A 14,539-nucleotide genomic window follows, 5' to 3' on the forward strand; every position below is an offset into this window, starting at 1 on the left:
CTACCAGAAAGAATCTCCATTCTTGCAGGTCTAAGAAGTCTTTTAAAAAGGAAAGACAAACAACACTGTTTTTAAAATATAACTAAGAGGGTTTCAACATGGAGAACATTCATTTCTTCTAAAAATCCTGGTTCATTTGCTATGGAAGAAACACTCGGCAAATAATATAAGGTACAAATAAAAGTTAAGGCTACAAGACTTGGAGAAAATGCTAAATTCACTAACCTTAACAGCTGTAGGTGGGAGAGGCTCAATGCTCTGTCATTCCTTTTTAAAGAAATTACCTTCAAATTAGGAGGTCAAAACTTTACTAATTCAATTAATGCAAAAACCTTATTCATTAATGGATTTACTCAGTTTTTCTGATTTACCATCTCACTTCTGTATCTTGCAAAATAACCCTGATAATTTTATACTTACTGATTACAATGGGTAGAGATTTAAAGTGATTCACTACAGTCTCAATTTCTTTAAATAAAGCTACTTGGGAGATAGCATATTTCTCATTTCTAATTATGGCTTGGAAAGACATTGCAAAGGAAGTATTTGTACTGAAACTAAGCACTTTAAGAGAACAGCAGGCTATTATAAGCAGGATCAGAATCACAAATCAAACCTGTCTCAGGATTGAGTGATTACATGATTATAGGAGAGCTCTCAAAAGAAGAAAGGAATCATTACCACATGGTCTGAGGCATCTTGGCCCAAAATCTTGCATACCATGCCACAGTGTTTAATATTAGAGGAAACAGAGATCGTTACAGTTCAAATGTAATTTCGGCCTAAATCAAACCTGATTTTCTAAACCTTTCAGCTTTACATTAACACTACTGGTCTCATGTTTAAAAGACTTATCCTTCTTATTAATTAGCAAGACTTCTCAGATACAGAAAACAAAAATCCAACCAAATGCTGTTTCATGCAGAAAGGCAAAGATGAACAGCAGCAGACTGCAGCATCAGAGCTCAAGAGGAAAAGAGAAACAAAGAGTTTTTAGTCCTTTATTTTTACATAGATCTTCATTGGTTTATGGTTCTTAATGATAATAATCAAACATTTAAAGAGATACCATCTCCAGTACTCCTTTTCTTTATGAAAAAATAAAAATTAACCTTATTTAGTAGTTCTGTTTGTAATTACCTTCCTGTTCAGGTAATTTAAAGCAACGTTTGATAATACCTCTTTGCTTGTACATATATGTTGAATATTCCAGCTGGCCATAGTTACTTTCTCAATTTTAATTTTGTCTAGTGTCTCTACTGTGTTTTCAGTTGTGCTTCATTAGTTGTTCAAGGTGAGACTATAACAAAGATATTTTAATATAACAGAGAGATTAACAAAAACAGCAGATAAGCCTTTAGTGAGGAAGATGCTCCTGTGCCTAAGCATGCCAAAGTAGCCTCATGTAAACAACTTGTTTTGTCCTATCGGACACCAGACTTCCTAGAAGCCTGGCTGCTCTCCTCTCTCCCACGTTCCACTGCCACGTAAATCCGGGCGGACCGACCCGGCTCAGATCCAACACATACACTGAAAGTATGCGTATTCTCCCAGGAGCACCACCACATTTTATTGGTTCTTCTATACCTTATGCAGAGGTGGGAAGCCCAAATTTTAGTCCAACAGTTCATTTTCCCAGGGGTGCTTCTGTTCTTTCTGCAAAGAAACCCACTTTCATCACAGAGCAAAGCTGCTTTCTGTTAAGGGCTGACATTTCCTCTCACACCCTACCTCACCCACCTATTTCTACTAACGACAAGTTTTATACTACCCGTCTAAAGTTGTTTAAAACATAAATAAGGCAGAAGTTAAAGTTAACAAAGAAAAAACTTGGTGAACCTATGACTTCTCAGTAAGGGATACTCACAGAGTACCCTCATTCACATGTTTATTTCTCTCCCTCTCAGCAAAGTTTGATTTCTTTAACAAACTTGCAATGCAACAGTAGGCAGATTGTGTGCTAAGAAATACAGAGTTTAGCATTCTAATTAAGTAACTGATAAAGCCTCCAAAAAAAAACCACCTGTGATTTCCCACATTTTTCTGTCCTGAGTTAGGACTAGCTTTTAAAAAGAGGGGATCTAACCACAGATTTTATTGCTTTTATTTGTCCTCTCTTTCATTCAAGGATCCCAGGAAACTGAGTGTGTAGAAGGAGGGAGTGTGTACTTCATTTTATCCTGGCAGCCTTGAAGGATAATCCTATTTAATTTTATAATCCTTCTTCTGCAATGTCAAACTTTAGCTTGTATGTATCAAATGGACCATGACTATTACCAACAATCTTTTTTCTTTCCCCTTTTCTGAAAAATAGTTGATGATCTCTGTTTTTTAATGCTTACCCTCAGCACAAAATAGACGGTAATTGTCTCAAATTTGTTTTGAAAAAGCATCTGGTGTAGAAGTTACTCAATACCGATGTGTAACTGCAACATCACTGAAGTGGGGAGGCAGGGCTGCTCTTTTCGGCTGACAAGAAGCTTGGTATTTAACCCATTTCAGGCTTGCATGTTGGTACTGTATGGTCCGCAACGTGTAATGGGGTAGTTGCTCTCCAGCTTGATCGAAGCAAGAAGTCAATTAAGAAGCCTCAGAGCCTAACATCCGGACCAAACAGCCTGGCATACCACAGCTTCCCAAGGTTATTTATGAAGTCTGTGAGTTGCTCGTGACCACCTGCTCCGAGAGCCCCCCAAAAGCAGGGATGTTCACAAAAGCAAGGATTTACCTTGCACATGCACTGCACAGCAAATGTCAGGCTCACTACTCACACCTAATGCAAACAATCTCTTAATTCCCCATCGGTCTGACCCTGTGCCAGGAAAGGAGTTGCAGCAGGTAAGTATCGCACTGCCACTGAAAGAAAATGTACAACCAAAAGCTAGAAGTCCAGTACTGCTCTCCAAAATTGTCCAAGCTGTCTAAAACTTCAAGTGTGCTTGTCAGACACTACTCTTATTGCAGGAATCACTACCGAGTGTAACTAAAAACTATATTCATTGGGAGTTTCCCCACATATAAATGTTGAAACACTGTGGTTAAAAACCTTCTCTCCGAGTAAAGATGTCAAAACAAGGATTCAGCCCTTTCTCAGGCTGAATTCTATCCTCTAAAGCAACTGTGTGCAGAATTTTAGGAATACAGAAAATATTTTTTCAATTTTATTACTATTGTTCTATTAAAATTTCAATCTGCTTGTTCTGAGACAACTTGTAAAGTCAGACTATCTGTGATGGATACGTACAAAACAAAAAATTCCCATTTTATAGAAGCTCTGTCGTGTGTCCTGAGTTTAAGGGTCATGTGAATTTCAAATATCCTAAAAAATCTAAAATATTCTGAATCCATCATGTGTCATTACCTTACTATTAGTTAAAAGCACTAATCTTAAAAAAAACAGTTTATGTCAGATGTAAAAAAATTACACATTTTCTGAAAAGGTGCTTCGAGTTTTTCTAAAATCTTACTGAAGTACCACACGAACATTTTATTTGCCAAAGAAGGCACATAGCTTTTTTTTCACATCCTAATTTATTTCAGTTTTATTGCAAACGTAGGATGTTGCCATTGTAAGTATTGGTTAAAATGTTGTTGTCCAATAATATTTGGCACATCTCTGCACACACAGAACTACTAACATCCATTCTTTTGCTGATGCTGGCAGCATGGCTTTGGATAACGCTCTTTAAATGTATCTGTAACAGCTGGAGTAAATCTGACTACTTGTCAATAAACTGTTGATCAGATTTTTAAATACCTGCTTGTTAATGGCAATGAGGTCTAATAAAAGCACTATACACTTCTCTAGAGAGAGCTCTTCCCTGGATTGGATTGGAGATGTGTTAAGACTTGTTCCCACTCAAGTCGCTGGAAAATGTACATTAATTTTCACTGCAAATAGTATTTGACACTGACTCTTCAGGGGTGCAGAGAACTATAAATACACTATTGACCATTTCACATTCTTAAGATCCAGTGAAAATACAGAACAACACAGATTAATTTCAAAGCTTCTCTCCAGTAAATTAACACAGCTGGCAATGCTGTCTGTTTAGGCAAGTCTCCACACACATTCTGTCAGACAACCTGCTAAGCGCTGCAATGCACAACATAGCTGTATAGAACTGCATTCTCCTGTCCATCCTCTCTCTATACATTTGCTCCTGTTTGCACATCCTAGCAGTCTAAACATATTCCATCGCTTTAGGTATAAGAAGACATTCAAATCCTTTCTCCACCTAGCTGCTCGCTGTTTATTGCCAACTGCTTCAGTTAAAAAGAAAAAGAAACATTGGGAAAACTCCTGCCTGTCACCACATAGCCACAGACTACTACCTAAGCAATTCAGTGCTGAGAAAAAAAATGACATTTAATGCCCCTCTTTCTGAAATGAAAGAAAATATGGAATAAAGCACACATTTGCTGTGTTTACAGCTCTCTTTGGGGAGATGCAGTGAGACTACTTCAACCTCCATGCTAGCAGCAGAGCAGATTGTTGGTAAAGAACCAGTAAGCAGATTTCTCAGTTCTAAAGTACACAGCAGGTTCCTCCTACAGCATGCTCTAAAAGAACTATTAGTTCTAAGTTATATATATTACCAGTTACAAATAAAACTGTTCAACAACATTTGACATGCTTTTTTTTCTTACTTCAAATATTATGGCAAAACACAAGTAAGCAGTAAAAAGAATCACTCAAATAATTAATGGTCCAGCTCTGCAATTCATGACTTTCTGAAGAGCAGTCTCAGTGACATCAGCAGGAGTGCTTACATCCCAGAATTGGGCTAACGATGAACAAGGAGGCAGTCAGCATACAGATGGAGAATTCCTGGAAACCTCTCCTTATTAATCTTCCCACAGCACCAATGCAGAATCTCAAAACGTACTCAGAGCAAATCCCATCGAGCTACAAGAGGATGTAAGAATCCCCAAGTGTTTTACCAAGGAGCTGGATAAGGCTGACACCATTGATTCTGTGAGCTCTGACATTACACCAAAGTCATGGTGATGGAGTTTCTAGACAGTCCATGCATATCTCCAGCCTTTAGTTTGATTAGAAAATATCCACTGAGTTATGTTTCCTTCATTTATCAAAATAGGTTGCCAAAGGAAGCCAATGCTGGCAGTCAGAATTTGGTTAGTAAACACCTGGGAGTACAACTCTCATTCTTCACTTGCACATTCACATGACAAACATGGTATGTTATGAACCCCCTTATTATCACCCCTCCATACTGGCTTTTGACAAACAGCTCAAGCAAAAACACAATACTGAAGCTCTCAAGAACTGTGAAAAAAAGAAACAGGGGGAAAGCTTTAATGTTGTGCTGTACGTTACATGCTTTTCCCAGCTGCAACCAGTGAATTCTTCAAAAAGCATCTAAATTCCACTTCAAGGGGACAAGGTACTTAACATCTGCAACAATATTCTTCTGTCTTTCTGCCTATAGGAGCAGTGAAGACATCTACATACATATTTTTTCAATTTCCTGAATGTCACTGGCATGTCAGGTCTCTCTGTGCCTTGAGAAGTTGGAGCCAACACCAACATTCTAACTTGGATGGCACAACAATCTCATGCAAGGCCTTTTTTTGGTTTTATTGAAGATCCAATATCTTTTCACAAAACTAGCCCTACAGCATCAGCCACACATCTGTACTGCCACGTATGACCCTCCCCTGCACATGACAGCCAAATGTTTTCTATTGGCCTTTACATGTCTTCACCCTTCCTCCTGTGTGGCAAAATCACTGTGGTCTGTCAGACTACAGTTACTTTCCTCAGTGCACAGAGATTCACTAAAAGGCTACTACCTAAGGAGCAGCATGGTGGAAGTTTTGTTGTTAGACAGAGATGCTATATTTCACACCGAAAAGAAAAGCTGCATATTAAGGGACTTACAGTCCACTTGTTTGGCTTTCCAAAGTGTATACAGCCTAGTAATACTAACACAAAGTCTGCAAGGCCTTGAAATGGGAGTATATCTAAGACATTCATACCATATTTTCTCTGAAATTTCTTTATATTTAAAAGGAAAAAACAAATTTCAATTGAAGTAACTACAATAAAATATTTGCAGGCTCAGGTTTCAATGGATTTTTACATCTTAAAAGAGAAAATGCAATTTGAAATACTGTTTGGCTTTTTTTGCAGAGCAAGGCCTGGAGGAAGCAGGATGGAATATGCAATGTATGTATGATGTTTTTTCAAGACTCTTGGAAACAGAGCAACTTACATATGTAATAGAGCTGAAGCAATGACTGAATGAAGAATGACAAATAACTTAAGATCTGTTATGACAACTTTGACATAATAGCACTGTGCAATTTTGTTAACTATGTGCTTGACGCAGCAACACTCTCAGAAAGAACAGCTGTTTAACTGTTTCATGGCAAACAACACTAAGCAGTTGAGGATCATGATAACACCAGTCAACATCAACAGCAGCTTCCAATTTTATTTGAGATACATAGAATAGCTTATATTTCAGCTGTAGCTTTCTGAATGGGGAATGTGATCTGGGCACATGGCGTGCTCAGACGGCTGGTTGGCTGAGAGTAAGCTGGTACTCCTAGGAAAAGTCTGACTAAATCAAAAAATCACTAATGGGGCTCCTAGGGAACTGAGGTCTATTTATATGGTGAATTTCAGTTTATAAATCAAGTCAAAGGAATTACAGATATGCAATGATGCACACTACTTTTGAGCAGACATTTGTGATAATTATCTCTACCAATTTCTTTGCAAAGACTTTCTCTAACCTAATTTTATGCATATGCAATATAGAAAGAAGTAAAATTCTAACAAGAACAAAGAGTACCAGAAGTCAAATGCTTTTCCAGAACTTAAAAATCCTTTACCTGATTGCTTTCAAACCACCTTCAGTTGACTTTCAGTATTTTTCTCCACAATTAATTCTGCTACCATGCTTTGGAAAATCTGACAAAATGTCAATAATTAAATGCCAGCCACTTAAGAGTTGTGTGAAACTTGGCGGTTTCACTTTGCAGGAGTGCAGGCAAATATTTTATTTGGTGTCAATCCACATATGTTCCCTCTCCACCAGTTTCAGTTTAGGTTTTGACTTCTGAGTAAGTCCAAACAGGCAAATGAATAAGCAGTCAAAATTTCCACATTTTACCTGGTTTCACTTCACGACCATGCAAATAAGAACCGGGCAGGCATATCTTCATGAATCAACAAAGGAATGTTAGATGTTCAAATTCAGAAAGAAATATAAGAAAACATCTATCATGTGGTTGTGGTCATTTACACCAATCTAGCCGCCCAGAATCACAGGATCATGATGATGTTAACTCTCCCTAGTGTCACTACTATTTGTATTTTCTAGTCTGTAAAGTGTTGCAGGCATGTGCATTTATGATGCTCCATAAAGGCCCCAAATGAGAATAATAGTAGTAATAATTGTTTTTGTTTTAAATTCTGCCAGCATTTTACATCATCCCAGCTGCCTTCTACTCCTTCCATCCACCCCCAAGTATCTTGGGATTGCAGCTCACTGGATCACCGCTGCTGTTGTCAGTGTGCCCAATTCTGGTCTTTATCTAGTAAAAATCACGACTGATCCAACTGAAATTATAGCAGGTGAAATTTGTTTTAACTAAGGGAGGTAGGCCACAGAAGTAATAACCATTCAAAAAGTCTGACTGTATTAACATTTCTGCTGAGAACATACTCATTGCATACTTTTATGGAGGAACTGAAAAGAAAGAAGGGTATGGAGTCCCAAATCCAAGTAACTACAAATACCACATGGGGGAAGTTGTGAGGTAGAGAAAAAAGGCCAAAGGGATGAGAGGAATGAACAAAAAGTAATAATGAAGATGAGAAAGCAGACATTAAATAGTGGTAGAAGTAGGAAAGGCAGAACAGCCTGAAAACTGAGATGTAGAAGATAAGGATGAGAAAGATAATTTTAGAATATAGGATGGGAATGAAGAACAAAGGGACTACAGATGGACTGGAGAAGAGATGACGATACAGGAAAAAGGAAGGAGAGTGAGCATGGATGTAACTAATTACAGACATACACTGAAGACCAAGAAAACATTAGGGATGGAGATGAGAAAAGTTGAAGAAAGGATGGCCTAAGAATAAAAAGGAGATCCAGAAAAGAAAGACATGGGACTGAGACACAAAAGTGTACCTGAAAATGGGACAGAGAACATCAAAACTTTACAGGATAAAGGCAGAAGTAGGATTTGAGAAAAATTATGAATGGAATAATAAAAGTATGAATGACAAAATGGTTAAAAATAAGGATAAGTACAGAGGGAGGACCCAAGAGGATATGAAAGAAAGAAGACCTCAGGAAGAGGATGAGAGTGAAAAGCAGCAGATGAAGCTGACACTTGGATGGAGACCTTGGTGCTACCCCTGCATGCAAGGTCATCTTACCAATCCACCACAGGTACTGAAGGAAGCGAAGGAGCCAGGGTAGCGGAGGACAGCACCACTGTAATAACAAGCTCTCTCAGGATGCAACTGCACAGCAGCAGGTGGGCTTTTGCCCTCGCCTCCAAGCCGCTCCTCCACGGCAAAGCCAGGAGCCAGGAAGCGACTGTCCCTCTTGAGCAGCAGGTAGAGCTCCCGAGCAAAAGCCGGGATCCTCAGGAGCACCTCATCTCCATCCTCTGCTGGAGGTGGTGGAGGTGGGGATGGTGGTGGTGGCAACTGAGAGGCAGCACCAGACCCCTGGGGCAGGGGGGTCCAGTGGTAAAACTCCTGAGACTCATACTCATCCTCGGTGTCCTCTTCCTCTGCTGCTTCCCCCACAGCCTGTGCCTGTCCCTCCACCGAGGAAGAGACTGAGCGCACCTCCCGGGAGCTGCCGACCACTGGGCTGGGTGTGATGGGGGTGCTGAGGGTGCTGCTCCGGTTCCCGCAGCCGGGGTCGGGGCTGCAGCCGCCCCCACCACCACTGCCACCCGCTGGCTCCTGCTGGCCCCTGCTCCACAGCGCGGGGAAGACGATCTCCCACTCCTCAGTTTCTTCTGAAGCATGGAGACCTGTGGAAAGGCCAGCAGATGCTGTAAACGAGCGGAGCACCCAGCAGCACGCAGTGCCTGCCAGAAACCTGCCCTATGCACCCCATATCGCGCTCCTCTTGGCTCCCAGCCCACCAAGCATGCCACCCAAAATACAGTGGGCTCCATTTGGCCCTTTCATCCTGCCCTTACATGGGGCAGGCGAGTCAGCCGCTACATGTCTCTGTGCCTGTTCAGGGGCCTGGGACACACCACGGCCCCGGTGAACGCTGAGAGAGAGAGCTGGAGTTCAAGCTGGGCAGAGGTCGTGTTTCTACCAGTAGCCGGGGATGTTCTTCTTCACAACCACCACCTCCACGCAAGCAGAGTTGCACAAACCTTTCACCAGTTAGACAAAGTGGCAACTTTTTCACACAGCTAAAAAAACCTTATTATTTTAGCAGGGAAAACCTGGACAAAAAAAAATTGAAAATTTCAACCTTGTTCTCAGCATGTTTTGCAAGAACCACTATGATTTCAAAAGGGCAGCCAAACTCACACCCCCCTCCCCCCATTGCCGCACACTCCCGAGTGCACGTACAAGTGGCCGACGCATGCACATGCTGTATCATCATTACCATTATACTCAAACAGAATTATAATCACCAATTAGCGATGCCTGCGTATAGCGCACACCATACCGCAATTTAACCACAATTCCCGGCATATCAGCGTTATGTTTATAAAGGCAGGAGCAGAGACAGTGTCCAGTGGCCTGAGACAGAAGACAGTTTTATTTACACATTCATCCTACGCGCGCTAGAGGTGACAGGGCTGCGTGCGACCATCAGCACCTCGCACCGACGAGCCCACGGCCCCGCACCCCCGCAGCGGAGGTAGGCATCATCTGGTGGCCCGTGGACTACAGGGGACGGGCACGGCCGTTCCGGCGCGTAACAACGGGCAGGTACCGGCGGCCGGCGGGGCAGGGAGGCCGCCCCGAGGCTTGGCGGGCCCCGTCCCGCGGAAGGCGCGCACTTACCTGCTGCGAGCCCGCTTGACAGCACGCACAGCTGGTAGAAAACGCAGCAGACGCGGCTCAGGCGCATCCTCCCGCCCATCCCCAGCGGCTCCGCGCCCGTGGGACGCCGGCGGCCAGAACCAGGAGGGCCGTGCCGTGCCGAGCCGGGTTGGGCCGGGCCGGGCCGGGCGGGCAGCGCCGGGAAGAGCAGCCACCGGGGCGCCCGCGGAGAAACTGCAGCTGAGCGCGGAGCGCGCGTCCCGGCGGGGCGGGCGGTCAGCACCGGCAGCGCGGGATGCGCAGCGCACAGCGGGTGTGTGTGTGTGTGTGTGTGTCTGTCTGCCTGTCTGCGTGTCTGTGTGCGTGTGTGGGCGCCGGCAGGCAAGAGCGCGGCCCGTGCGCGCACACAGCGCCCGGCGGCGGGCGGGCAGCTGCGCCCCGGCGGCGGCTACCGCGCTGCCCCCGCCCGCCGCTCGCCCCCACGGGGCGGGACGCGCCGGGCCCCGTCCCGTCCGGCCCCGCCCCGCCCCGCCCGGGCGGGCACCCGCCGCGGCCCCCCCTTCCTCTTCCACCCCGCCCCGCCAGTCCAGCCGCCGGGCCGGGGGCCGGCGTCCGGGGGACTGCGCGGGCGCGGGGGTGCCAGCTGAGCCCCGCGGGCACCTTGCGCGGCTGCGACCCCCAGGAGACCGCGCTTCGCACCCCGCCAGCCTCCACAGACCGGGCAGGGACGGGGCCCGGCGCGTCCCGACAGCGGGAAGGGCTCCTCTCATCCCCATCGCCAGCGAGGCGTTCTGCGCGGCCTTTCCCTCAAATTCAGGGAACAGCAGAGATTTCTGCCTGCTTTTGTGTAATTAGACTCTAAGCTCCTTTTGCCCCCGCTACGCAGCTCCTCCATGGAAACCCATCACTTTCCACCCCAGCCCTTGTCAGCAGAGGAATGATTAAATGGAGAGCTGAGCAAAAGCTTTAAATGCACATCCAACTTCGGTGTAAACTGCAGAAGCAACAGGTAAACGCCCCCCTCCAAAAGCCTGATTCCTTGTCACAGCTTGTGCTGCTGTACCTACTGTGGGTGGTGTCAAAGGTGACTACTGTGCTTTCGGGGAAAGCAAAGCAATGTAGTGTGGAGAGGAAAGCCATCTGTGCCGTCCACGGTTAGCTACAAAGTCGCAAGACTTCTTTATAAAAATTAGTTGTATGAAATGAAAAGCAAAACAAACAAACAAAAATCACATGTTAGGGATCCAAATAAAAACACGTTTAGACTCCGCAGAAGCCAAATGCAGCTCAGGTTTGCTCTCCACTCTGTTCAATCAGCTTGAAATCTATGCTGCACGGGTATGTGTTCTCAACTACTTCCAAACAATGTTTTTGATTCATTGTTTGGTTTTATAAAAAAAAAAAAGTTACCATACAGTGGTCCTTTTTTTTTTTTTTTCCACGTCTAAGCCAACTTACACTAAGCAAAATCAGAGGGTCTTAGTAAAAACAAGATGACAGATTTACATGTAACAGTTTAGCAGGAGGGGAGTTTTTCAGAGGCTGCAAACTAGTGTTTGCCTGATAATTAAGTTACCTTAAAATGCATTTAAAGTGAAGCTTTGTTTCCCAAGTAAATAACAAGATGCTTATTAATTTACAGTGGAATTAGATGATAGGCCCAGTACTGCAGCATTACCAGATCCAAAATTCTCTTTACAACTGATTAGGAAGTGCTGCAAGATGTGGTTTTTATGCTCTTGTGAAAATACTAGATACAGATTCTGACTGTATTTTTTAAAGAACAAATCAGAACATAAAGACAAGATGCAAAAATACACAGAGAAAATCTTTACTTATAATGCATACAGTTACATCCCAAAAGATATAAATGGACAACCAGCAGGAATAAAGAAAAAAGACACAGCATGTGCGTTTGCTCATTTTAAAACTGTGAATTACTGTAACTGTTTTCAGTCTACTGAAGTTAAGTTAGTCCCTTTGGACCAAATTCTGCTTCTCTCATTCACATGTATAATCTTACTAAAAATACAAAAGAAAAGTTTTTGTCAGTAAGGTAAGCAGAATTTGGCCTTTTCAACACAAGCTGCAGGGGGTAAAGAGACTGTAAGAAGCCAATTGAGAAAGACTTTAATATGTTTGACTTTATCACCAGCCAAAAAAAAAGAGGAGCATTTCAAATAAGTCTTCACATATGAATACAAAGCAAGCTGAAGTCAACATGGAGCTGCAACAAATTTCTTTAGCTCATTTTATGTTTTCTTTTTATTGTTTCAATACTTAAAGTAAAAATACAGGGGGAAGTTCTCTATGTTTAACTTCGGGGAAAGTGCACTGTAAAATAGAGCCCCTACTGGTGTTCATTAGCTTTAACAAAGAGTCTGGTCATAGGTTAATATTGGTAGACGGTATTGTAGCCTACCACATGCTAACTGTCGTCACTGTGAAACTAGTGCAGAGAAGTCTGTGTCTAAAAGAATAAGAATTGAAAGAACAAAACAATGCTTTCATACTGCAATAATTTTGCAGAGAGGATAATATTGTATCCACATGTACTGTACAAAAGACTATTTTCTTAATCACAAAACCACCAAACCTCTTTGCAAAATAGTTTTTATTTAACAGAATGTATTGCACATGGACTAGTATTAACTATGCCTTCATAAAATTGGAAGAAATAGAAGAAATAGTATCTTCAAACTCAATATAGAGCAAAATGAGAAGAAACAGTTAGTTTGCTTTGGTAGATTCTTAAAACTGCATTTCCTATCTGAAAGATCCAAGCCTGTTGGCATTCTAAGGGACTCATGCAGAATCACAAATGCTTTAAGTAAAGAATGTGTTGATTTCTGAAGTATAACAGTAATCCAGACCATCTCACTGATATGAGAAAATGAGGTAAAGAATATTGGATCATTGGTCCTTCCTGACTGAGATAAATCAGCCTAATTTTGTTTAAATCAATAGACATTTGGCAATTTCCTCTCTTTTAGTCCTCTCTGATGTTAAATTTACAGAATTGTGCTGTCAGTCCCTTAGGAGCTGCCAGGGTAAAGGCTCTCTCAGGCCCCGCCACAGGCTGACTTCTCATTTCTTCAGTGCTGAGATCGTTCATGATAGTGCCCCAGTCACGGGTGACATACCACAGACATCTCAAGCAATCTTTTGAAGCCATGGATATTGTTCTTCAACCTCCACACTCTTCACCACTATGGTTTTATTTAAATCTGTGCTGCAGTTACTGTCTTACCTTATATTAGCAAGGGCAGAATCTTCCCCACCTCTCATAGTGAGTCTGTTTCAGGGATTTAATTCTGGGGATTAAGATAAGAATGGATAGTGTTGAATTCGAATTGTCAGCTTCTGGAAATAGAGACACCACCTTAAGTCAGGGACTTTCCTTGGTTTATTTTTTCTCTTTATTTAATCATCTAACTGTAAAAGCTATCAGCTTTATACATACAAAAGTGATTTAAAATTACCTCAGCTCTACAATATATGGCAAAATAAGATTGCCTCAAGTAATTGTTACCAAAAAACCCCAAATCTTTAATCCTCTTCACAGGGAAATAGTTGTTAATTATTTGTGCATATGTTTTATATAAATCAGATTGATGATATAATTGATTTTGTAAAAATCTTTGAGTACGTTTGTTTCAAATTTTTACAACTTAACAAAATATATTAGATGAATGGAAAAAATCTATTCTGTTTTGAATGGTGCTTACTACCTTAAGGCCACGTATTGTATGACCGTTGAGATTAGAAACAGAAACTCACATCATCCTGTTTCTAGGGTGCTTTGCAAATGTTATTTCAGTATAAATAAACTTGTTTAAAAACAGAACAAACTCCATTTTTTTTCTCTGCAAGATATATGTGAACCGAACGATGCAAATTTTCTTCACTTAAGCGTGAATGAAATGAGGTTTATTCCATTTTAGAGTATGTTGGGTTCCCTGTCCCTTGAACTGAACAGTGAATTTCCACTGCCTGTTAGCTCATTGACTCTGAATGTTTAGTCTGTAATTCTATACCGTTATTTACATGCTCAAAATGAGTGGTTTATTTAAAATGTATGTATTTAAGACCACTTCAAACAACTTCTCTTTAGTAGGTCTTGCTTCAGAGCAAATCTCACAGTTACATCTCAACTCAGTAGTACAATCAGATGACCAGTGGAGTAAGATGTGTGTATTGTGAACTTAATACCTAGACTAGTTTAAAGTGCAAAAACTTTGAAAGTGCAAAGCTAAACACATAACAGCTCAATGCTCTTATGCTAAGCCACCAATTCTTATGATCCTGTTAAGTTTAGGTAATTCAGTGAAATTTACTCCTTGTGAATTACTTCACCAACTCATATCGTGAAACTGATGGTGCATACAGGTAAAAATACACTTTCAACACACTACTGAATGTTTGGAAGAGTCACCATTTAAATACCATAGACTTTCACAACTCTTTTATTACATCCTTTTCATTTAGTGACTTTTTTTTTTTCTCAGAAAAATGAATGCTTGGCAA

The 14,539-nt window shown here is 41.9% G+C and overlaps 1 protein-coding gene across 1 annotated transcript in view; it reads right to left on the reverse strand.

Annotated features, from left to right (window-relative positions):
- Positions 1 to 10,112, reverse strand: part of ADAMTS19 (ADAM metallopeptidase with thrombospondin type 1 motif 19) — a 150,432-nt gene extending 140,320 nt beyond the window's left edge. The window contains exons 1-2 of the mRNA XM_086770465.1: positions 10,034 to 10,112; positions 8,423 to 9,033 (exon numbers count right to left, since the gene is read on the reverse strand). Of these exons, the coding sequence (XP_086626591.1) occupies positions 8,423 to 9,033; positions 10,034 to 10,112 (690 nt within the window). The remainder of the gene's footprint in view (positions 1 to 8,422; positions 9,034 to 10,033) is intronic.
- Positions 10,113 to 14,539: the final 4,427 nt, after the last annotated feature.

The sequence above is a fragment of the Chlamydotis macqueenii genome, chromosome Z (genome assembly GCF_036417535.1).
Source record: "Chlamydotis macqueenii isolate bChlMac1 chromosome Z, bChlMac1.mat, whole genome shotgun sequence".
NCBI lineage: Eukaryota > Metazoa > Chordata > Aves > Otidiformes > Otididae > Chlamydotis > Chlamydotis macqueenii.